At 41.7% G+C, this 24,528-nt stretch overlaps 3 protein-coding genes across 3 annotated transcripts; all 3 read right to left on the bottom strand.

The window, feature by feature from the left end:
* Window positions 1–5,583: 5,583 nt before the first annotated feature.
* LOC118807685 (odorant receptor 131-2-like) lies at window positions 5,584–6,516 on the bottom strand. Its single transcript, XM_036569713.1, has one exon. It carries the CDS (start codon window positions 6,514–6,516, stop codon window positions 5,584–5,586), a length of 933 nt encoding a protein of 310 aa, XP_036425606.1.
* A 6,920-nt stretch (window positions 6,517–13,436) lies between these two features.
* Window positions 13,437–14,467, bottom strand: LOC118807686 (odorant receptor 131-2-like). Its single transcript, XM_036569714.1, has one exon. It carries the CDS (start codon window positions 14,409–14,411, stop codon window positions 13,437–13,439), a length of 975 nt encoding a protein of 324 aa, XP_036425607.1. The 5' UTR covers window positions 14,412–14,467.
* Window positions 14,468–23,168: 8,701 nt separating this feature from the next.
* LOC118807687 (odorant receptor 131-2-like) lies at window positions 23,169–24,092 on the bottom strand. Its single transcript, XM_036569715.1, has one exon. It carries the CDS (start codon window positions 24,090–24,092, stop codon window positions 23,169–23,171), a length of 924 nt encoding a protein of 307 aa, XP_036425608.1.
* Window positions 24,093–24,528: the final 436 nt, after the last annotated feature.

The raw sequence follows: 24,528 nt of genomic DNA on the forward strand, positions 1-24,528 counted from the left end.
CGCACTGTGAATAAGGTGACATCATCCCAGAGGAGGCTGACATTCTGTGTTTTCGGTATAGATGGAGCAGACATAACTGGTGCAGCCATTTCTGTGCTCTCCAATGGTCCTTGCCTTACATCACTGCACTTAGCACTGCTTACTGTGTTCTTCTGTTTCGGGAGCAGGCCTGCAAATGATCTTCGTGTCTGTGTACATGCTCCCCATCAGATGACACTGGACTAGATTGACTGTGAATAACCCCAGAGAGCCAGGTTTTGGCTCAAACCAGGTCTCTTTTTAACATGTTAGCCCTGCCCCTCCTTCTGTTTCTCCTGTCCAGTCCAAATGTTGCCCTCACACCTGGATGGAGAAGGTCCAGGTGAGACTTTGGCTTCTCCCTATTAACATTTATTCCAGGAAAAGCCCTGTTGTTATATACAGATTGATTCAATACTGGAACAAGAAACGTTAGCGCTTGATTGAGTGAGAGAGAGATGTGACATTTTCTTTAGTCCCTCTTTCAAGGTTGCAACTGCTCATTCTGCCAAGTCATTTGAAGCAGGGTGATAGGGCACTGTGTGCACATGACAGATCCCATTTTTCTACATGAACTCCTGAACACCTCACTGGTAAATGTGGGCCCATTATCAGTGACCACAACAACTGGTAAAACGTGTAGCTAAGCACCTTCAAGGTCTTTGGGACAGTGATGTTTGACACAATGGGTGCATCCACATTTAGTCCACTAGCACCAAAAAAGTGTGCCCCATAGATGGACCAGCAAAATCCAAGTGCAGCCTGGACCAAGGACGCCCTGGCTACTTCTAAGGATGGAGTGGAGCTGGTCCTGGCAACTTCTGGTTGCTTTGAGGTTGTAAACATGCTTTTACCTTCCCTTCTATGACATGGTCCATTCCAGGCCACCAACCAAATGTCCTGGCAAGGCTTTTAATCCTTGAAGCTCCTAGGTGAGCTTCATGTAACTCCTGCATTACCTGAGCATGTGCTGGGGGAGGAACCATTACTCTGGATTCCCAAAGAACACATATCCAATAGGCTTTTATGAGCCTTCTTCCATACAGTGAAAAAGAATGCATGAAAAGAAAGGATGATGTCTTTGCTTGCCTGGATCAAAGTGCACAAGCAGTTTTGTTGAATGCAGCAGCTTCTTCACCTGCTGGATCATCTTTTCTGCTTGGCCTGCCACTTCCAAGAGCTTTCTTTGTGAAGCAAATTATAGAGGGACATCAGTACAGTACACAAGTCAAATAAGAATTTTCCATAATAATTCATAAACCACAAAATTGACCTGAGCTCAGTGACATTCTTTGAGCTTTAGGCATCCTTAATGGCCCTAACTTTCTCTTCAACTGGAGACAACCTCTCACCTGAAATGCCCAGATAGATCTTATTAGGAGCTTGAAAAACACAATTACTGCACTTCAAATGTGGCCCAGCCTCCAACATCCTCTTCAACACTTGTTCTAGATTTCGTAGGTACTCCTCCTTGGTTTTGCCTGTGACTAAAACATCATCTAAATAGAAAGCAATCCCAGGAATATCCTTCAGTAGATTATCTGTTGTGCATTGTAAAATTGCTGGACTGGAAGCCACCCCAAACACCAAGCAGTTGCCTTTGAATAAGCCTTTGTGTTTGTTAATGGTTATATACTGTTTAGAATTCTTATCAAGCAGCAGCTGCTGGTAATTGTGACTCATGTCCAGCTTTGTGAAAGTTTTGCCAACAAATAGCATAGCAAACAGATCACCACCCATGTTAGAGGGTGTGTGTCTACTTTTAAAGCCTGGTTTATTGTCAAATTATAGTCCCCACATATCTGTACTGAGCCATTCTGTTTCTGGAACTGGTACTACTGGGGCTGCCCAGTTGGAAAACTCCAGTGGCTCAATGATACCTAATGTCTGGAGCCTGTCCAGTTCTGCTTCCACCTTGATTATATCATATGGCACTGGGCGTGGTTTGAAAAAAGTGAGGTTGCGCCTGTGCATCTACACATAGTCTCATCGTTACGCCACGGAGATTGGCCAGCTCTTTCTTAAAAACTTCAGAGTATTTTGCTAGAATATCTTCGACAGCCGACACATGCTTAATCTCTGCCCAGTATAACAATTTTTCAAGCAGATCATGGCTCAGCAAACTTAGACCTTTCCCAGCCACCACCAACAGCTTTGCCTTAATCCTCTGGCTTTAGTAAACTATGCATACCTCTTTGGCCCCAAGAATTCAAATGCACTACACCAGTGTGAGTTTAGAGTTTGATGTCATCATCTGAAATTGCAGGTGCTGCTCCAGGGTGCCACAGTGTCTTGTACCCTTTCTCACTAATCACTGAAACAGAGGCACCCATGTCCATTTCTATGTTTAACTCTTTCCCATCAATGTTTCGTACTGCACAGATGGTTTTAGCCTGGGGTTCTCAAATGTGGAGTATATTATAGGAACACTCTTCCTACTCTTAGCACCTCTGCAATTTTTAGTTATGTGCCCTTTTTTCTGGCACTTGTGACAAAGTCTTTAAAACAACAGTCATTAGCAAAGTGTGGTCCACTGCAATAGTAACATTCAGCTGGAGGACCTTCCTGACTTTTGATATGTAATGGACAGTGCCCAACAGTGCCACTCACCCAGCTGTGTTTATGTCTCTTGTGTTAGTAGCCACTGACTCCATTGGTTGTACAATCTCAAGCACCTTTTTGAAAGTCTCCTAAAGCTGCATGTTGTCACCATTTATGCCACAGATTAACCTGTTGCACAAGATGTCCCCTAACACTGTTCCAAATTCACAGTTCTCAGAGAGCTGCCATAGCTCCACCACAAACACAACCACCATAACTCCTGCGTGACTGTGACTGCATGATGACAGAAGGCTTAGGGTTGTGATAATCCTGGACCTTTTTAACCAAGTCCATGCTTTTCACAGAGGCATGTTTGTAGCATTTGGCCCCACAAACACTGAAACGGATCGAACGCTGCTTACCTTCATTTGCAATGCCATTCATCAAGAAAAAAAATGCTCCTTTTGACATATTCCAGCTAGTCACTGTTTTATCATTGACAAATTCGCTCAGGGAACCAAATGCTACTGTTTCTTTTGCATATGAAAGGTTACTGATGTTTCCTCTACAAATCTTGACTCCTCAGTTCTCTTCCTGCAGTCGTGCTTTTTTTTTGTTATATGTTTGGCATAAAGGTTGAACAAGTATAGTGATAGTGGGCAGCCTTGCCGAACTCCCTTGCTGATGTGGAAGCAGTCTGTTTATCCATTTTCTGTAATGACTGTGGTTTGCTGATCAGTCCAGAGATTCCTCATTAAAATGAGATGCTCTGGTATACCCATTTTCCTGAGGACATTCCTTAATTTTGTAGTCGACACAGATGAAGGCTTTTCAGTAGTCAGTGAAGCATAAATTAGCTTCCTTTTTGAATTCCTTGGCTTTTCAATTATTCAGCATACACTAGCAATAATATTTCTTGTTCCTTTGCCATTCCTGAATCCTGCTTGCATGTCTGGCAGTTTTCATTCAGTGTAAGGCTGTAGTCGGCGTTGGATAATTTTGAGCATGATTTTATTGCCATACAGTAAAATGGAAATTGTATGGTAGTTAGCACACTCTTTCTGGTCTCCTTCCTTTGGTATTGGAACATAAGCTGACCTCTTCCAATCTGCTGATTATTGGGCAGTTTTTCCAGATTTTTCTGGCATATTGATTCCATGACTTTCTTTTTTTTGCAATGAAGGCTCTTCTCTCTACTCAAACACACCTGCTAAATCTAGCAAATAACAGATGAGTTAAATCAGGTGTGCAGGTAAATCTTGCCTTAAGGCAGGGGTCACTAATTTTATCCTTTAAGGTTTTCATATTTTGCAGGATTTTATTGTAATCAAACAAGGGCTACACTTGATTCCAGTTGTTTAATAAGCTGATCTTCAGTCAGCTGATTAGTTATATGATCCTACTTGGTAGGAATGAAAACCTGCAGCCAAACTGGCCCTTTGTATATAAGATTGGTGAACCTTGCCTTATGGTGCAGTCTACTGATTAAAACACTTCTCCCTTGAAAATAAAGAGTTCTGCTGTTGCCCTGCATAAACTTGATTTAATGATGTGTGTGCTTGCATGGTCCCTCATGTTCATGACTTAATTTTATTGTTTTAACTGTATAATTGAATAAAACATTCAGTTAAAATTGTAACTGAAATTTTTATATTATCACAAATGAAAAACAGGACTCAAGATTATATTTTAGGTGATACACCATGAATGTAACAGGTGTTTTAGTTATATTGCTATGTGTTAGCTAAACTAGTCTTGCTAACAGCTAGTAACAGTAGAAACACTACTTCAGTCTAGATTACACCATTGATCACATCATAAACAGACCAGGCAAATCAGCCAGTTCCCCTGTCTGGCACCGATACATGCACGTGACACTGTATTTTACAGATATTGTGGTTTAGAGCTTTGGATTATAAGCAATTCAATTACTTTACCAGGTATAGAACTTCTGGACCCCACTTCCTTAAGAAGAACCAGAACTAGGAGGCCAGCCTTGCGTCTACAGCATTAATCTTTTTTTGTTGTTGTTGTTGTGTGCACAGTTCACAGACACCATGCTGACCTGCTGAAAATGGCTGTGTTTATATAGGCTGGCTCAGGCACATTGTTGCCTGGACCATTGCTAAATTAGATAAAGAAGCAACAGCTGTTCTTAACCTACACATAGACAGCTAGGAATAACTGTTCACAATGTCCTCCCATTGTCCTCTCATGTACAGCTCACATAAAACACACACAGATCACATACGTATTATAACACGTAATACTGAACATAATATTACACATAAAGCATATAATACAACAAATACTTTACAGGACAATTCAACTTAACAGCACATTTTTACTTCTTAGAGGACACACTTTTAAACAGATTGTACAGTTGTTTTGACATAATGCAGATTTAGTCACATGATGGTGTGCTTTACTAGCAGTGACATTTTAATTTACTAGAATCAACTCTCTTTTGTCTTTAGTGTCATGTTAATTAATAATGTAGTGACAGAGCTGTCCAGCAGTCAGCTAAGAAGCGCGCTCTCCCATTACTTTTGGTCTTGTAAAATGGAAGATTATAGACAGGTGACAAATTATAGAAAAAAATCTACAAAGTGTCAAGTAAGGTGTTGGGCCACCATGAACTGCCAGAATAGCTTTAATGTGCCTTGGCACAGATACAGGCCTGTACCAATCTCTTAGTGAATACCACATATGCACTCGCCCACTTGTGGAGAATAAAAACATACAGTGTATTTGTGCAAACTTTGAATTGCTACACTTCTATTTGTAAATTATTTAGATCTATAATTTAGACCTAAATCTAAAGACATTATACATTGAGTTATTAGTCTGTTATTATTAAGAAATATGCTTTAAGAATGGCCATGTGGCTATGATGATTGAGTATCTCTTAAATATAAAAAAGCTTTCCTGAGAGATTCATGAAAATCTGCCTTTAAATATATTACACACTGTAAATATGTGTTTAAGTACTTCATTTCCATCCAAATCTAGCAGTCACACAGACTAAGGTGCAACCTTTACAATAACCAGTTCACAAGAAAAATAGCGTTTGATATGACTCACAAATTTCTGGTCTCGAACTCCATAAATCAGAGGACTCAGGAGTCTTGGCACAATGTTTGTGAGCAGATAATTAAAGAAGGTGATCTTAGTTCGATGAGATGGGAAAAATGGAATAAGCATCAGATCCCATACAGGGGTTACGTAAGACAACATGCAGAGAAGTAACTGACCACCATGTAACAGGATTGTATTGCGCGCCTTTTTAGCTGAACTTTGATGATGGCCAGATGAGGCTACTTTGGCTGTAAAAAGAACTCTGAAGTAAGTATAGAACAGGGTTATCCACACAATAGACATGTAAATGGTCTGTGCACCAATGGTCTTTTGCATATGATACTTTGAGTTGTATACAATAATTGGCTGGCAGTAGGTAAGAGAGTTAAAATAAGAACTGGGTTGCAATGCAATGACAATAATAACATCAATTACTGCAGGAATAGCTCCAATACCCCATATCACACAAATGAGGATGTAGGTCCTATTCAGTGTGCAGATCTGAGAGTGATGCAATGGTTTACAGACAGCAATGTAACGTTCTATTGCCATGCCAGCCAAAATCACAGGAGTGTTCATATGAGTAGTTGAACCTATTGCCATTAGCAGGAAACAAAAAGAAACGTTCACGTAAGGCCATGCATAAGTCAAAACATACAAAGTAACTGATATGCAAATCATGAGAATGTCATTGATGACAAGGTTAATGTATAAAATATATCTAGGGTCTTTGTGAAATACAGGATTGCGGACAAATATGACCACCAACATTCCATTTATGCCATTAATGATTAGAGCAAGAGAGACAATAACAATGTTTTTTGCAAAAGCTTCCTGGTAAGTGTCCGTGGTTCTAAATTGATCTGCTGTCACATTCATTGCTCTGTTTTCTGTTTCTCTCTGACAATGACCTAAAGAAAACAATATTTCTTAAGAGAACAATCAATAAAAACAGGCATAAACATATATAATAAAAATAAAAGACATATTCACATTAATATAATTTAAGCCAGAATGTAAGACATCATTAAAATTTCCACACCATAGTGCCTAAATGTATTCCCAGTAGCTAGGTACCTGTAAAAGACTTAATATTATATTCAGTATTAAGGTTGTAACGGGTTTGCAATTTTAATATTATTCTTGCTAGAACCTTATGAGAGGGTGTGAGGTAACCCGGATTTATTTGAAGTCTATAGACCAGGGCAAGAGAGAAAAACGCTCGCACCAAGGATGCTTCAGAAAAGGGAATTTATAGGCTAAATATCAAACTACTTTTGGACTACATTCAATGATAAACAATAAAAAATAAAACCAGAAAACCAAACAAAACAAAGTGATAGTAATGAAAGACAAAATAGCTCGAGTAAGTTAGAGTGATTCACGGCTAAATGGTAAGAGGCAGTGTGGTTTGGGGAGTCACTTAGGAGAGCCTCTAGAGAATTAGCCTAAGCATGGACGGGAATAACTATAAGGCTGTATGTACCTATAAAAGCTCTCTTATTAAATAAACTGGCGTCAGGGCCCTGACTGCAAATTGCTGGAACCAGCTTACGTTGGAGTCGGGGGCTGACTTCAGGAGGGGTCGTCTCAGGACGGATTCAATCGAAGGCTGGAGCTCACGCGGTGGTTCCTCTCCTTGCTGGCCGTGGATGCTGCATCTCCGTGCGGGCACGCACCTTTCCGTCAGTGATTGGGCGGAGGCGTCTCGTGGCCGTCTGACGGTGGAGCTTGGGCAGCCTTTCGATGGTCGATCTGTTCACAGATCAGTGCGTGGCTCTGGGTGCGATGCTGGGTCTCCGTGGCGTCAGAACCGCTCCCACTCCGCTGGCGAGGTTCAGGTTGCAATCAGGGTTCTGAGGCTGGTGTTACTAATTTAACTAACTACCTCTCTTTAGCAGAATCGAAAGTTATGGATATATTATCCCTGGCCAGACAAGAACTATCCACCTTCCTTCTCTGAGGGTGGTTTAAACTTAAGGTGTGTAGATGAACAGGCAAGTTACAAAACAAAAAGGTTTCAGATCTGAAAATTTAGCGTTCTAATACTTCTGACCTGTCTTTCTGACCAAGGCCGGCACAAACTAATAGGTCTATCGGGCCGATACCTGGTATAAAATGTGCTTGAATGGTTTTACACATCATTTGCATAATTGTGATGAGACCATTTGGGAGAAGAGTACTTTCAGTATATTCAGAAAATATAAAAATACAGGACTCTAAAGGATTGTGACACAAAATATATACAGATTCATTTTTTTAATTGATTTTATTAATAAAATGTTACAGTGCAAGATGTCATAAGAGAGGTCAGAGAATATTTAGGCCAATCCATAGTTGCCAAGCTGATTTTAGTCCTAAAATGAGATGCCAGGGAAGGATAATGGAGTTTTTATCAACAAAAGCTAAAATATTAATGTTGCAAACAATACAAAGCTGTCATAAGACATCTATCTATAAACATACACCAATCAGGCATAACATTTTGACCACCTCTTAGTTTCTATGCTCATTGTCCATTTTATCAGCTCCACTTACTATATAGGTGCACTTTGTAGTTCTACAGTTACAGACTGTAGTCCATTTGTTTCTCTGCATACTTTGTTAGCCCCCTTTTACCCTGTTCTTCAGTGGTCAGGACCCCCATGGACCCTCACAGAGCAGGTACTATTTGGGTGGTGGATCATTCTCAGCATTGCAGTAACACTGACATGGTGGTGGTGTGTTAGTGTGTGTTGCGCTGGTACGAGTGGATCAGACACAGCAGTGCTGCTGCAGTTTTTAAACACTGTGTCCACTCACTGTCCACTCTATTAGACACTCTTACCTTGTCAGTCCACCTTGTAGATGTAAAGTCCGAGACGATAGCTCATCTGCTGCTGCACAGTTTGTGTTGGTCATCCTCTAGTCCTTCATCAGTGGTCACAGGACGCTGTCCACAGGACGCTGTTGGCTGGATATTTTTGGTTGGTGGACTATTCTCAGCCCAGCAGTGACACTGAGGTGTTTAAAAAACCCAGCTCCAGATCCACTCAGACCAGCGCAACACACACTAACACACCACCACCACCACCACCACATCAGTGTTACTGCAGTGCTGAGAATGATGCACCACCCAAATAGTACCGGCTCTGTGAGGGTCCATGGGGATCCTGACCACTGAAGAACAGGGTAAAAGGGGACTAACAAAGTATGCAGAGAATCAAATGGACAATGAGCATAGAAACAAGAAACAAGAAGGTGGTCATGATCGATGTATGTTCACAACAAGTAGGAGCATAATAACATTAAGATTTGTTTTTGACCTCTAGTGGTTTTACTTTGAAACTGCAGTATATGGGATTTAAGGGGGCCTAAATGGTGTCACACTTTTTTCAGTCAGGAAACCCTATGAAATATTTTACTGTTAAAAGAAATACTAATTTAATCGAGAATAAAAATTACTTGCATAGCCTACAGTACACAGTGTAGTCCCTTACTGTTTGGCACTGTACAGTTTTTGTTGTTTTGGCTTTGTACTCCAGCACACTAAATCTAAAATCAAATAATGACAGTGCCACCTGTCACTTTTAGTTTTTGGCTATGTATGCTTATGCAAGACATACATCTGGAGAAACCTGTGTCATATTTCTTGACTGCTTCCTGCTTTTTTGCAAATAAGTGATTATAAGTGATAGAATTAGCCACAAGCTGTCATCTACTTCTGCCTCTTGACCATGAATGGTAATGTTAGTAGCCTTTCCCATAATCATAACCTTCTTCATACTGAAATGAAGTGTTATCGTCTCATTCTGTTTTTTTTTAAACTTACCTTACAAGAGCCTTTAGGTCTTCCTGATTTTCCACTATGTGTGTGTTGTGTCATCTGCATATCAAAGGTTATTGATGTTTCTTCTACAAACTTTAATCTTCAATCCTCTTCCTGCAGTCCTGCTTGTCTTGTTGTATGTTTGGCTTAAAGTTTGACAAAGTATGGTGATGGCAGGCAGCCTTGCCAAACTCCTTTGTTCATGTGGAACCTGTCTGTTTGCCCATTTTCTGTCATTACTGTGGTTTGCTGATCAGTGTAGAGTTATTTGAACAAGAAGATGCTCTGGTATACCCATCTTCCTGAGGACATTTCTTAAATGTTATATAGTTGACACAGTTGAAGACTTTGCAGTAGTCAGTGATGCACAAGTTCTTCAAGTCCTTTTTGAATTCCTTGGCTTTTCAATTATTCAGCATAGTAGCAATCTCTAGTTACTCTGCCTTTCCTGAATCCTACTTGCAAATCTGGAAGTTGTTTTTCAGTGTAAGGCTCTATTCTACTTTGAATGATCTTAAGCATGGGTGCCCATACTTTTGTGGCTTGAGATCTACTTTTTCCAGTGGACAGGTCATCATGGTCTACCTTAAAAAAAGGCTGGCCTCATCCTTTTTTAAAGCTTTGATATTTTTAATGCTTTTCAGTGGCCTATGTTAATATTCAGCATTACAGGGCAAACCGCTCTAAAATCACACTAACCTTGTTCTGATGATTTGCACAGAATGGTGTCAGCCAGGTTTGTGTAGTCTGGACAACTTTTTTCTTCCTGAGTTCACTTTTAGCTGGGAATTCATCATCGTAGTTTCAGTGTATAGTTTGAATATACAGACCTCGACATTCCCCTTCTTTGGAAGTGCCATGGCAACTTGACAGATCAAGCAGATGCATTTGGAGTTTGACATTGTGAAAAAATAGTCCTCTTGCTCTGCATGGAAGAGGTATGTTTAACCAAATCTTCAGCATCTTGAAATATATCCACTGCAATGTTATCAATTCCTGTGGCTTTCTTTTTTTGCAGTGACATCAGGGCCTGTGTGACTTCATCTTCTAGTACTGAAAATTCTTCTCCCTACTCAAGCACACCCACTAAACCTGACAATGAACAGATGAGACTATTTTATTGAACAAAGCAGAAAAGCCGCTGGATAACAGTGAGAACAGCGGGGGTCACATCTAGTCACAACACTTCACTCTACAATAGACACTAAACCCACAACAACTAACCTACTACATAACACAATAAAACACAGACAACTTAAACACAATTTAAACTAACAAACGATGACATTAACAACAATGACGACATAACAAAATGTACTTTAAATGGACAGAGGAGGCGAGTGTGGTGCAGCTTTGCTACCCCTAAAGTCCTTGAAATGCAGAGCAAGTGGCAGATGCCACATAGCCAGTTAAGGGTCAGCCATTCCAGTGGCCCACACAGTTCCAAACAAAGTCTCAAAGATTTGCAGGAGCATGTCACCCCCCCTGTGGGGTCTCATGCAGCATGTGTTTTGGAATGTCCATTGCACTTTTCAACAAAATGCCATGGTGCACCCTCTCCATTGCCAAGGGTGCCCCTGACTCTCTCTCAGGTCTCTGTGTCTCTGGTGTGACAGTGCCTCCTGGACTGGTCTCTTGTTTGTGGTACTGGTACAGAGCAAGTCTGTTTTTTGTGGACAACAACAGTTCATCGCCCTGCCTGGACCTGATAAACTACCTCGCCCAGGCACTCTTCTACCACACAGGGGCCATCACAGCAACTGGTGTTTGGGGCACTCTGTGGCACAAGTTGTGCAGCCACCCAAGCCCCAAGTGAAAAAGGCTGTCCCTGGCAATGTGAGCACCCTGGTGGTTCCTAGCAAGCTGATGCATGGCATGGAGATGGTGATGGAGCTCCTTGGCATGCCCCGCTCCAGGTGTGCTGTGCACCTTAAACTCTGTTGGACAACAAAAGACCATTTCCGTGGGCATTTGGAGCTTGTGGCCAAACATATATAGTTGGAATAAAACTGGTAGGTTCCTACATGGAGTAGAGACACCGCAGCAGCACTTGGGGAAGGTGTCATTCCCAATCGTACAAGTACTGGTCAGTGACTAGTGAGCTGAGAAGAGCACATTCAATTAAAATACATCATGAGGTCATCACTCTGAGAGTAAGGCAGTATAGCTCAGGCAGTCACTGAGTTCAGCCATAACTGCTGCCTTGAAGTTGTGCCCCAGTCACTGTGGAGCTTCTCCGGCACTCTGAACCAGCAGAAGAACTCCTCAACTCATCACACCGCTATTAAGCTTCCTTTCTATTACCAGCACCAGTATATTGTGGCATCAGCTCAAAAGAGGAACCAAAGGATGCCCTTTTTCTGCTCAAGGAAAATGCACCTTTATTGAACAAAGCAGAAAAACCAATGAAAAAGACAAGAATAGCGGAGGAGGTCGCTTGTAGCCATACAACTTCACTCTATGATGCAGAAAATCTCAATTATTCCACTTTTGAATTTCATGGGCTGTAGCTGGATGAAGGAGTATGTTTGTGGAGATTTTACTTGGCTTTGAATAATGTATCTGTAATGTATGACAAAAACAGTTTTATATATAAATTATATATTGATATGCAGTCAGGTTCCTTATATTCATGTTTATAGTTTGCTGCATGCTAAAGATGACAACATTGGCATTATGGAGCTATTTCGAAATAAAGAGTAGGCATGTGAACATTTTGGCATATTTTAAAGTTGTGGCTGGTTCTGCTAAGTGAAACGAGGTGAGACAGGGGACCCATGCATGATTTTTGTTTTTAATAGACCAAATATTCCTACTGTCATGCCTAGTAGTATACTGTTAAAACTTGCTGATAGTGTGCATTGCTAAAAAGCTAATGCCAAACATGTGGAGTCACATGAAGATTTTACACCTTTATCTGGAATAAGTTACAGAAGCGTACACGAACTTCTTTCTACATGCACACAATTATTTTTGAGCTTAAGCCATCTCTCTTCTGCTGTGGTAAATCATGACTATTAGACCTGGCCTTCAATTTGGACCATAAATGTCAAACCCAACATCTGAATGTCAGTTTAGAATTTCAAAAAGGACTAGATTGACGTTTTTTTCCTGTCTTATTGTAAATCAAAACGTGCCTGGTTGATTCCGCTGTCAGTTCTTACTAATGTTACTGGTCAATCTGACAGGGTAGCCCTTCAATCCAGCTCCCAATGGGAGAGGTAGCCTGGCTGTATCTTCAAGATACCATGGAGGAAAAAAATTGAGTAATTTTCCATCAGGCATTTCAACAATTTAACCCTTTTGTTTTTCCAACTAAAACTTTACAAATAAAGAAATACTACAACTACTAATAAATACTATAATACTTACGGTGTATACATACAACAAGCATGATGATTCTATTAAACCAAAATGAACAAAAAAATTTGCCTTTTTTTTAAAGAAACCTTTAAGCCTTCTCTCCTGTGAAGGTTCCCTTCTGCTTTTCCACAATTAGGGCAAAATAAAGCATCATATGCTGGAACATAAAACTTGTACTCATATGTACAAAGCTTCCCAGAATAAGAGTGCTGATAAACAATCAGATTCCTCTCTTATTTCCTATGATTTTACTAACTGTAGCAAATCCTAGATCAGCAGTACTCTACTGCTTCATGAATAGAGGTCATGAAAAACAAATGCAGTGCCATCAGACATGTATTAGTACAAACTCAACTTGCATGTTATAGCTTTAAATAAACAACGTAGTCCAGTGTTTTGGCTAGGCTAGATTTAGTTCAAACTGTGTCACAGAGTGTACATCGCAGTGTAACAGTCTAGGATAAGTTTTTTCTCTTCCAGCAATGGGTCTCAAGGTGCAAACTGTCCTAGCTTGCCTCTTCACTGAGATACATCATCTATAACATACACTCAGAGGTCTGATTACATGGCAAAACATCGTGAAATAAAAAATCAATTTTCTTTGGCTTAGCCTTGTAAAGACTGAACTCTAGGACTGAACTTCATTTGGGTCAATCTTTGTGAGGAACAGACTGCATGTTAAATACATTTTGACATATCTGAACATTTTTTGATCTCGGAATCCATAAATAAGAGGACTGAGTAACCTTGGAATAACATTAGCCATTATATAGGTACTGAACAAAACTGTGCTTCTATATTTAGGGAACAATGCTAAGAAAAAAAAATTTATAAGTGGGGTAATATAGCCAAGCATACAAAGAAGGAGCTGCAAACCATGGAGCAAAATAGTGTTCCGGGCTTTTCTGGCAGAAACCTGATCAGAGGTTGCAGCTTTAGCTGCCTGAAGAACCCTGAAGTAAGTAAAGAACAGCGTCATCCACACACATGATAAATAAAGGGACTCAATAGAGATCACTCTCATGAGGTGCTGATTTGTACCAAAAAGACTTTTCGGATAGCAAATAATGGATGTTAAGAAAAGACTGATGGGTTCATTCACCAAGACAATGATGACATCGGTTAGTGCAGGAACAGAGGTCAATATCCATATCAGGCCTATGAGGATGTAGGTCCTGTTCACTGAGCAAAGCCGATGGTGATGCAGAGGTTTGCAGATGGCAATGTAGCGTTCCAAGGCCATTGCAGCTAGATTCAGTGGAGTGTTTTCTCCAGTTGTTGTGGCAATAAAAAGCAGAGCACTGCAGATTGTAACATTCAAAAGGGGAAGTGCATAATTCAGAACATACAGAGTAACTGAAAGGAAGAGCATAATTATGTCATTGATGACAAGGTGAATGTACAGAATGTATCTTGTGTCAGTGTAGAAAACTGGATTTTTAAAAAAGGCAATCACAAAGATTCCATTGATGTAGGTTATGATGACACCCAACCCAACTACAATTAAGTTCTTCATAAAAATGTCTTCAAAAGCATTCTGGCTTGAGTTCATTCTCACTGAAACAATCTTTCTATGAATTGTCTCTTTAAGATATTTAGTCATACAGAAATACAAGAAATATTTGCTGTGCAATTTCTGTTAATTATTCATGTTAGTTATATTAAAGAAAGGATAAAAAGGATGAAAACTTTGGATGTTGCCTCCAGCATAGACTCCAGCAGATGTTAAGCTGCTACTTTATACTGTTTTAGGCTCTGTTATTGTGGCTTGCTTTTCCCTTGTGGTAATATGACAAAAGCAGCCAAACCAAGATGATAACAACAACAACAACATGACATTTAACACAATAATACTCATCTCAAGAGTACCAAGTTTCATACTGAAACACAAAGCAATGTGCAACAGTTTTTCATTTTCACTGTGTATAATGTTTAAATTTATTTATTCATTCAGAGAATAATTCCTCAAGATATATTTTTTATATTTTTGTACAATCATGATAAAGCTTCATTCTGTATTACACTGTGTTTTTAGTATTGCACCCCTCTCATTCCAATTTCTGCTCTACATTGGCTTCCTTTGACACACATAAATTATGTTCACAACAAGTAGTAGCATAATAGTTAAATAATTTAATCAGGTTCGTTTCACTAGTGGTTTAACTCTGAAATGTCTATGCTAGATTTAAGGGGGCCTAGAGGGTCTTTACCTTTTTTCAGTTCGGAAGTCCTTAGAAATATTCAAATGTTAAAAGTAATACTAATCTATTTTAATCAAGATGTAAAATGACTTGCTTTAACATGGGGCCCCACACATGTCCTGCTTGTGCCCCCAGTTTCATGACTAACTGGGCCCCCACTTCAGGAAGCCCACACTAAGCCCTTATATGAGGGAAACCCACATTAAACCCTCATATGCATATGCAGGGACTCCATGCTGGCAGCCCAAACTAAACCCTCAAATGAGGCTCTAAGGTTGGCTGCTGAAATAGGGGCCCTAACATTGGGAGGCCCATATATGCCTTGATTTCACTACTGACCGGGGTCCCAAATTTTTAGCACACATTTTAGCCCATTTCTGGGATGGCCAAGATTATCTCCAACATTGAGGCCCACATGTGCCCACCATTTCACATTATATGCAGGTAATCCACACTTAGTCCCTTTTATATGGCCTGAGTGAGGGTTTGGCTGCAGTGGGGCTGTCAACACTCAAGTAAATTTAACTAAAGTATAAACATGATTACAAATACATTTTGTTCATTAAAAATCAGACAGCATCCTAGCCATCAACAAAAATTCAAGTTAGTTGTAAACCATAATCAGCATCCAAAGCTTGAAGTGTCCACAGATGTGGCTCACCAAGGTTTCATCTGCGTGTGAGGTACACACTCCATGCTGCAGAAGATATCCAATAACCAGAAACTCCCAATCTCAGAAACCTTCTGACTGCACAAACCTCAACCAAATACACTATAATGGGTGTCCCACTCAGAGGGAAGTTCAAACCCAGGTTTCCCTGTGTATTCCCCAAATGCAAACCAAGTTTGCCACTAACACAGACTCAAAGAGAACCCAAATGCAAAACTAATATGACGCTAGAATACAAACTAAAGGGTTTAAGGAGCATGCCTCAAGTGCATACAAAGACTGAGCAAGACTGAAACAAGGCTTTGCTTTTAAATAGGCTTAAATAGGGACATACCCAAGGAGGAGTGCCATAGAGTGTTGTGGGCATACTCAGCCCAGATAAGATGCTTGGACCAGGAGGAGGGATTGGATGAGGCCATCCAGTTGACAAATTGGATCAGGATGAGGCCATCCAGTTGACAAAAGCCCCCCAGAACTGACTGTCAAACTGAGGACCTTGTTCAGACACTATATCTGATGATAACCTGTTGATCTGAACTCCGGAGGAGTAGGACTGCATTCTCCTTAGCGAAAGGGAGTGCCAGTAAAGCCAATTTGCAGGCTTTGGAGAACTTTGGTTGTGGGCAACCCCATGACAAAATCCTTTGAGAGGTGGGACCACGGACGTGAACGAATGGGTAGGGGGTAGAGAAACTTGCTCGTCTTGCTCATAGGTTCCTTGTTACGAGCACAGACTTGGTAAGCCTGCACATCTTGTTCAATGCAGGGACATGAGAACCACCTTCTAAGGAACTCCATGATATGGGTAACACCTGGATGAGCCACAAATGATGAGGTGTGCCCCCACTGAAAACCCTTTGACACAAAGAGCTGGTCTGGTGGTCTCCCACAAGGGTCAGGCTCCCTCTGGAGTACATCCTGAATGGTCCTTTCTAACTCCCACCAGATTGGTGCCATGACTCCGTGAGCTGGAGATTATGGTCTCAGGAGAGTGATCAAGGCGTGGACACTCCAGTGACAGGAAATGGCAGGAGTGAGAAAATGAGAAAAGAAAGCACAGGGGTGTCATTTTTCTTTAGGGCCAGACTGCTGGGAGAGGATGGTACCTACACCAATATCACAGACATTGACCTCAACAAGAAGGGGAGTTCAGGATCTGGGAGCTGCAGGACTGAGTCTGTGGACAGCTGATCTTTAAGCTCCTCAAAAGCCTTCTGGGTTTCTGGTGTCCACTGAAACAGCCGCACTGCATTTTTGGTGAGGGCAATTAAAGGTGCAGCCACTATGCTAAAATTTCTGATGAACTGCTCAAAGAAATTTGCGAAGCCAAGAAAGCGAGATGAGAAAGCAAGGCGCAGAGTTGTGGGAAGGGGCCATTCTCTAACTGCCATGGTCTTGGCCGGGTCCATACTTAGTTGACCCTGGGAGAAAACAAAGCCCAAGAAAGTCACCCATTGTGCGTGGAAGAGAGATTTCTCCAAGTTAACATTAAGATTGTTTTCCAAGAGCAGCTGGAGAATTCTTTTCACATGCTCAATGTGTTCATCTATGTCATCCAAGCTTTCAGTGCTTCAAAAGCAGTATTCATAAGGAGTAGGGGGATAAGTCCTTGATACTGAACTTGTTAAGTTCCCAATAGTCAATACAAGGTCAAAGATCTCCATTCTTTTTCCCCCACAAAAAAGAACCCGGCTTTTACTGGTGAGTTAAAAGGCTGTATGAAACCTCAGGCCAATGACTTCTGAATATAGTCCTCTATGGCCTTCTTCTTTGGGCCAGTCAAGGAGAACAGATGGCCCTGGGGAGGGCTAGTCCCAGTGAAGAGAACAATGGCGCAGTCATATGGTCTGTGAGCTGGCAGTTAGGCTTTTTGTTTACTAAAGACCTCCTGAAGGTCAGTGGGGACACAAGATAAATTGGGACCTCCAGCTGCCAGAGAGGTCTTGGCTTTCAGGTTGGAGGGTTTAAGACACTGACCCTGGCACTGGGGTCTCCAGGCCACCACAGACCGAGATAACCAGTCAAAAGTGGGGTTGTAGGTTTGCAGGCAGGGGAACCCCAGCACCAGCTGCAGTTCGGGTGCGCTTATAAGATGCAAAGAAATTTCTCCTGAGTGCTGCCCAATTTGTAGTGTATGCGAAGGAGGCAGGGACCAGAATCCCCTCCACCCACAGGGTTGTCAAACACATAGCGCAAAGAATAGTGAGCATTGAAGTAGGAAGCTACTCCGTGGATCCCCTGCGTGCCTTTCAAGAGGGGTTAGTTGGGGTTCGGGCCAGGGGCTCTGTTCACCAGTGGTCTGGTGGGCTGGTTGAGGAGCAGGTGTAGGAGCCGCAGGGGGTGCTACTGCAGAATGTGCTTCAACAGGACCAGTCTGCAGAGCTAGGGTTAATGTCTGCAACTGAGTCAGAATCTGTCTACCAACCATAGCACCCTGATTGGCCAGAGCTGTTCTGAGTTGTTGCAATTTCACACTTAACAAAGATCAGAACGTCAGAACGTAACAGACTTTCTTATCACAACTGTCTATTTTCCTCCCCTTCCACCACAATGGAGGTGGAAAAGGGTGCATGGGAGCGCTCTTTAAACAATGGGCTCGAAAACGGGAGAACTTGAATTCCCACCTAAACACTACAGCGGGAGGGAGAGCAAAGGACTACATGGGAAATAGACTAGCATAAAATGAACACCAACTGAAGGTTCCTTAACTAACAATTTATTTAATTTCACACCTAACAAACATAGTAAGAACGTAACAGACTTTATCACAACTCTTTATTTTCTTCCCCCATTTTTTTTTAATAACAAACAGTGCAGCTACTCAAGAGGAAGACAAAAGGTCTCAAGAAGCTAGAAGAGAAAACAACATGCGAGAGAAAAACCCTCTGGTCTCTACCCAAGATACCGGTCAAGTCATTTGCAAGAACTTCATACAAAGACTGAGCAAGGCTAAAACTGAGCCGTGCTCTTAAATAGGCCGCCCCACAGGTGTAGTGGATCTCCCCTGACTAGGAGAAGCCCCACTCTGCCCTCTGGTGGCTGACATGGGTCGAGCTCTGGTCCTGGCCCTTACACACATGCTTTCAGGACTGGGATAGGGCCTGCTACTATGAAAAATAAAATAAAAAAAAAAATAATAAACACAAACTTTAAATCTTAAAATTAAATAAATTAATGTAAAAAAAACCCATCAATAAACAAGTCTTTTAATGCCATTAATGCCTTTGCATACACTAATAATTTATTTTTTATTTATTTTCCATGTTGTTAAACACAAACATACAAAGCACACACACACAAACACACACAAAACTCCAATTACTGTCTCAATTTGCAGTCATATTTGACAACTTAAATACTTGTGTCAATAATGTCATTTGAGATTAATGTTCTGAAGTGATGTTCTGAAGTCACTGAAGGTGTGTTGTAGCTTGTGCAGCAGATGGAGCAACAGTGCCTGATGTCAAAGACTGCAGCTGCCTTGCTCCAGTGAGATTTTAATGTGATATGACGTGATGTTCTGCAGCCGCAACAAAAATTGGACAAAATGTCTAACCAATATGCATTGTTTAAAATCCATGCATCCAAGCTCTTTTTTTTTGAAAAAAACAGAAGAGACAACCGGATTACAGTGAGAACAGGGAAGAAGGTCATTTCCAACCATAACACATAACTCTACAGTAGACTCTAAACTTATACCAACTAACCCCCAGCCCAACACAATAAAACACAGACATCTATAAACTGGCTGGCAGATGGCACATAGCACTCCCCTTAAGGGTCAGCCAACCTGGCAGCCCCATAGTCTGAACATGTGGCAGGGCATCCACGCCATCACCAATTACAAGTCACCTCCACCTGCTTGTGACAGTGATGCCTCCTTTCCAGACGCGCTAAACAACTTCTATGCTTGGTTTGAAGCACAGAACGGTACGACGGCGAGGAAAACCACACCTCCTCCAAGTGAACAGGTACTGTGTCTGTCCACAGCTGATGTGCAGAGAACTCTACACAGAGTCAACCCACGAAAAGCTCCAGGATCCGACAGCATACCGGGCAGAGTGCTCAGAGAATGCACTGAACAGCTGGCTGATGTTCTCACGGACATATTCAACATCTCTCTGAGCACTGCAGTCGTTCCAACGTGCTTCAAGTCCACCATCATCATCCCTGTGCCATAGAAGTCTCCAGTGTCCTGCCTCAATGACTACCGTCCCATTGCACTCACTCCAATCATCATGAAGTGCTTTGAGAGGCTTGTCATGAGGCACATTAAAGACCAGCTTCCTCCTTCACTGGACCCAGTGCAATTTGCATAATCGCCCAACCGCTCAATAGATGACGCCATCTCCACCACACTCCACCTGGCTCTCACCCACCTGGACAATAAAAACACTTATGTCAGAATGTTGTTCATAGACTTCAGTTCAGCATTCAACACCATCATCCCTCAGCAGCTGATTGGAAAACTGAGCCTGCTGGGCCTGAACACCTCCCTCTGTAACTGGGTCCTGGATTTCCTGACTAAGAGACCTCAGTTAGTCAGGATAGGTAATAACATCTCCAGCACCACCATACTGAGCACCGGTGCCCCTCAGGGCTGTGTGTTCAGTCCGCTGCTGTTTACCCTGCTGACTCATGACTGTACTGCAAAGCACAGCTCAAATCACATCATCAAGTTTGCTGATGACATGACTGTGGTGGGTCTGATCAGCAAGAATGATGAGTCAGCGTACAGAGAGGAGGTGCAGCGGCTAACTGACTGGTGCGGAACCAACAACCTGTCTCTGAATGTAGACAAAACTAAGGAGATGGTTGTTGACTTCCGAAGAGTGCGAGGTGACCACCCCCCACTTAACATCACTGGCTCTGCTGTGGAAATTGTCCAGAGCACTAAGTTCCTCGGTGTCCACATCACAGAGAACCTTGCCTGGTCCCTTAACACCAACTCCATAGCCAAGAGAGCCCAGCAGCGCCTCTACTTCCTACGGAGACTGAAGAAAGCTCATCTCCCCCTTCCCATCCTCACCATGTTCTACAAGGGGACAGTGGAGAGCATCCTGAGCAGCTGCATCATCGCCTGGTTTAGGAACTGCACTGCCTCCGATCGCAAGACCCTACAGCGCATAGTGAGGACAGCTGAGAAGATCATCGGGGTCTCTCTCCCCTCCATCATGGACATCTACACCAAACGCTGCATCCGGAAAGCCACCAGCATCGTGAATGACCCTATCCATCCCTCACACAGACTTTTTTCACTGCTGCTGTCTGGCAGAAGGTACCAGAGCATCTGTGCCATCGCTGCCAGACTCTGCAACAGCTTTGTCCCTCAAGCAATCAGGTTTTTAAACTCACAAGGAATGAAATAACCCCCCCCCACACACAACACACACACACACACGTCTTTTGATGCTCTACTTGCACTATCTATCTGCAACATTGCTGCTAACACTATGTATGTTATCTGACGTAACTTACAGATCACAGCATGTTAAATATGTCTGCACCTCATGTCCAGAAATCTGTGCTGTGTCGGTGCTACACTGTCCTGTCTGTTTACTGTGTCTAATGTCTCTTTAATTTATCGTATTTATTGTATTGTTTCTAGCTTAATTTTTGTTTGTACGCTGTCTGCACATTCGCACTTTGTAATTTTGTACTTTTGTACTTTTGTTCCTTGTTGCACCTTGTCCCTGGATGAAATGTAATTTCACTCCAATGTGTACTTGTACATAGATGAAATGACAATAAAAGCCTTGACTTGACTTGAACAAAGTGTGTGAGGTGTGGGTTTCAGAATGTCTATTGTCCTGGCAGACACAAGTGCTGCGGAGCACCTGCTCCATGGGTACCCCCAACTCCCTCAGGGCTGTGTCTCTGGTGTGACAGCACTTTCTGGGCTGGTGAGGTCTCTTGTTTGTGGGGCTGGTATGGGCCAAATCTGTCTCTGTGGATGACAACAATCCATCGCCCGCCCAAACCCGATACACCACCTTGCCAGGCGCTCTTTTACCATGCACAGGCCTTCCTATGGTGAGTGGTGGCACGGGTCATACAGTCACACCCACGCCCCAGGTGCCCGTGCCCTTGTTCCTAGTGTGTTGATGCCTGTCTTGGAGACAGTAGTGGAGCCCCTTGGCATACCCTGCTACAGGTACGCTGTCCTCCTCCGACTTCGGTGGGTGAACAAAGACCAGCCTTGTGGGTGTCCTGAGCGTACGGCCAAACAGAAAATGAGCTGGTGTGAACCTGGTTGACTCCTGCACGACTGAGGGACATGCCAGCAGGAATGAGGTAGATGTCAGTCCCAACTGCACCAGTGCTGGTCAGCGATGATGGTGAGCTGAGTAGGGGGCATTTGATTAAAAAACTCCATGAGGCTGTCACTCTGAGGAGGGATCAGCACAGTCCAGCCAGTCACAGACCCCAACTAGCTGGTCACACTCTTCAACTAGCAGCTCCACTGTTGAGCCTTTCTTCTATTACCATCTCCAGTGTATTGTGGTGTTGGATCAGAAGAAGAACCAGAGTATGCCATTTTTTTGCTCAAGGAAAATGCTCTTTTATTGAACATGGCAGAAAAGGCCTGTGAATAACAGTGCGAATAGCTGGGGAGGTCACCTCAAGCCATACAACTTCACTCTGTGGTTCAGAATATCTCCATTATTCTACAACTGAATTTCAGGATCTATAGTTGAATAAAGGACTATATAGAATATCTTAGTTGGCTTTGAATAACGTATCTTCTATTGTTCTGTTTTAGTCAAATCCTTTTTTATAGAATTTTTATAGCATTTTCAAAGGCAATAAACATTACAATTTCAGTCAGTTGAATATGGTATATTGATATGCAGTCATGTTCTTTATATTCAAGTACACAGCCTGCTGTATGCTAGTAAGGACAATATGGGTATTTTGGAGCTTTTACAAAATAGAAAGTAGACATGTGAACATTTTGGTATATGTCATACACAGGTTGTGGTAGGTTCTGCTAAGGGAAATGAGGTGAGGTGAGGGGCCCATGCATGACATTTTCAATAGGCCAAATATTCCTACTGTCACTCCTGGCAGGATACTGTTAAAACTTGCTGATAGTGTGCATTCCTAAAAAGAAAATGCAAAACATGTGGAGTCACATGAAAGACAGATATTATACATTAAGCTGAAATAATTAGTTACACACATGTGTAACCAACTGTGTTACAGAGTGTACATCACAGTGTATCAGTCTAGGATATGTTTTTTCTCTTCCAGCAATGTGCCTTTGATCTAGTGCCATATTTTAGAATATATTGAATATGGTTTAACTTGCAGTAGGTAGACATCACATGTGCATCATTCATACCAACACATTGTTAAGGTGCAAATTTTCATGGTTGGCCCTCTCCACTGAGATACATCATCTATAACATACACTCACAGCTCTGATTAAATAGTAAGAAATCATGAAATCAAATTTCAATATTCGTTGACTTGTAAAAACTGAACTCTAAGACTCAACTTCATTTGGTTCAATCTTTGTGAGGAACAGACTGCACGTTAAATACATTCTGACATATCTGAACATTTTTTGATCTCGGAATCCATATATAAGAGGACTGAGTAGCCTTGGAATAACATTAGCCATTAAATAGGTACTGAACAAAATATTGCTTCTATAGTTTGGGAACAGTGCTAAGAAAAAGTAGTTTATAATTGGAGTAATATAGCCAAGCATACAAAGAAGGAGCTGCAGGCCATGGAGCAAAATAGTGTTCCGGGCTTTTCTGGCAGAAACCTGATCAGAGGTTGCAGCTTTAGCTGCCTGAAGAACCCTGAAGTAAGTAAAGAACAGCGTCATCCACACACATGATAAATAAAGGGACTCTACAGAGATTGTTCTGATGAGGTGCTGATTTGTGTTAAAAAGACTCTTAGGATAGCAAGTAATGGATGTTGAAAAAATACTGATGGGTTCATTCACCAAAACAATAATGATATCAGTTAGTGCAGGAATAGAAGACAGAAGCCATATCAGGCCGATGAAGATGTAGGTCCTTTTCACTGTGCAAAGCTGAGGGTGATGCAGCGGTTTGCAGATGGCAATGTAGCGTTCCAAGGCCATTGCAGCTAGATTCAGTGCAGTGTTTTCTGCAGTTGTTGTGGCAAACAGAAGCAGAAAACTGCAGACTGTGACATTCAAAAGAGGTACAGTATAAATGAGGACATGCAGAGTAACTGAAAGGAACAGCATAATTATGTCATTGATGACGAGGTGAATGTACAGAATGTATCTTGTGTCAGTGTAGAAAACTGGATTTTTAAAAAAGGCAATCACAAAGATTCCATTGATGTAGGTTATGATGATACCCAACCCAACTGTAATTAGGTTCTTCATAAAAGCTTCTTCAAAAGCATTCCGGCTTGAGTTCATCCTCACTGCAGCAAGCTTTGGATGAATTCTCTTATTAACTTAGTTTAGTCAAAGAGAAATACGCAAAATATTTGTAATTTCTGTTAAATATATACACAGAGGATACTTCTTTTTAGAAAGAATTACAGAGAAGACTGTATTAATAGTAAAGAAAGGATAGAAACATTGGATGTTGCCTCTAGTAAAGACTCCAGCAGATGTTAAGCTGCTGCTTTATACTGTTTTAGGCTCTGTTATGGTAGCTTGCTTTTCCCTTGTGGTAATGACAAAAGCAGTCAAACCTAGAGGATAACAACAACATGACATTCAACATAATAATCCTCGTCTCAAGAGTACCAAGAAAGTTTCATACTGAAACACAAGGCAATATACAACAGGTTTTACTCCACTGTGAATAATGTCTTATTTTTAATCAGCTTCCAGCATAGCAAGCAAG

Source organism: Colossoma macropomum, unplaced genomic scaffold (genome assembly GCF_904425465.1).
Source record: "Colossoma macropomum unplaced genomic scaffold, Colossoma_macropomum, whole genome shotgun sequence".
In the NCBI taxonomy this organism is placed as follows: domain Eukaryota; kingdom Metazoa; phylum Chordata; class Actinopteri; order Characiformes; family Serrasalmidae; genus Colossoma; species Colossoma macropomum.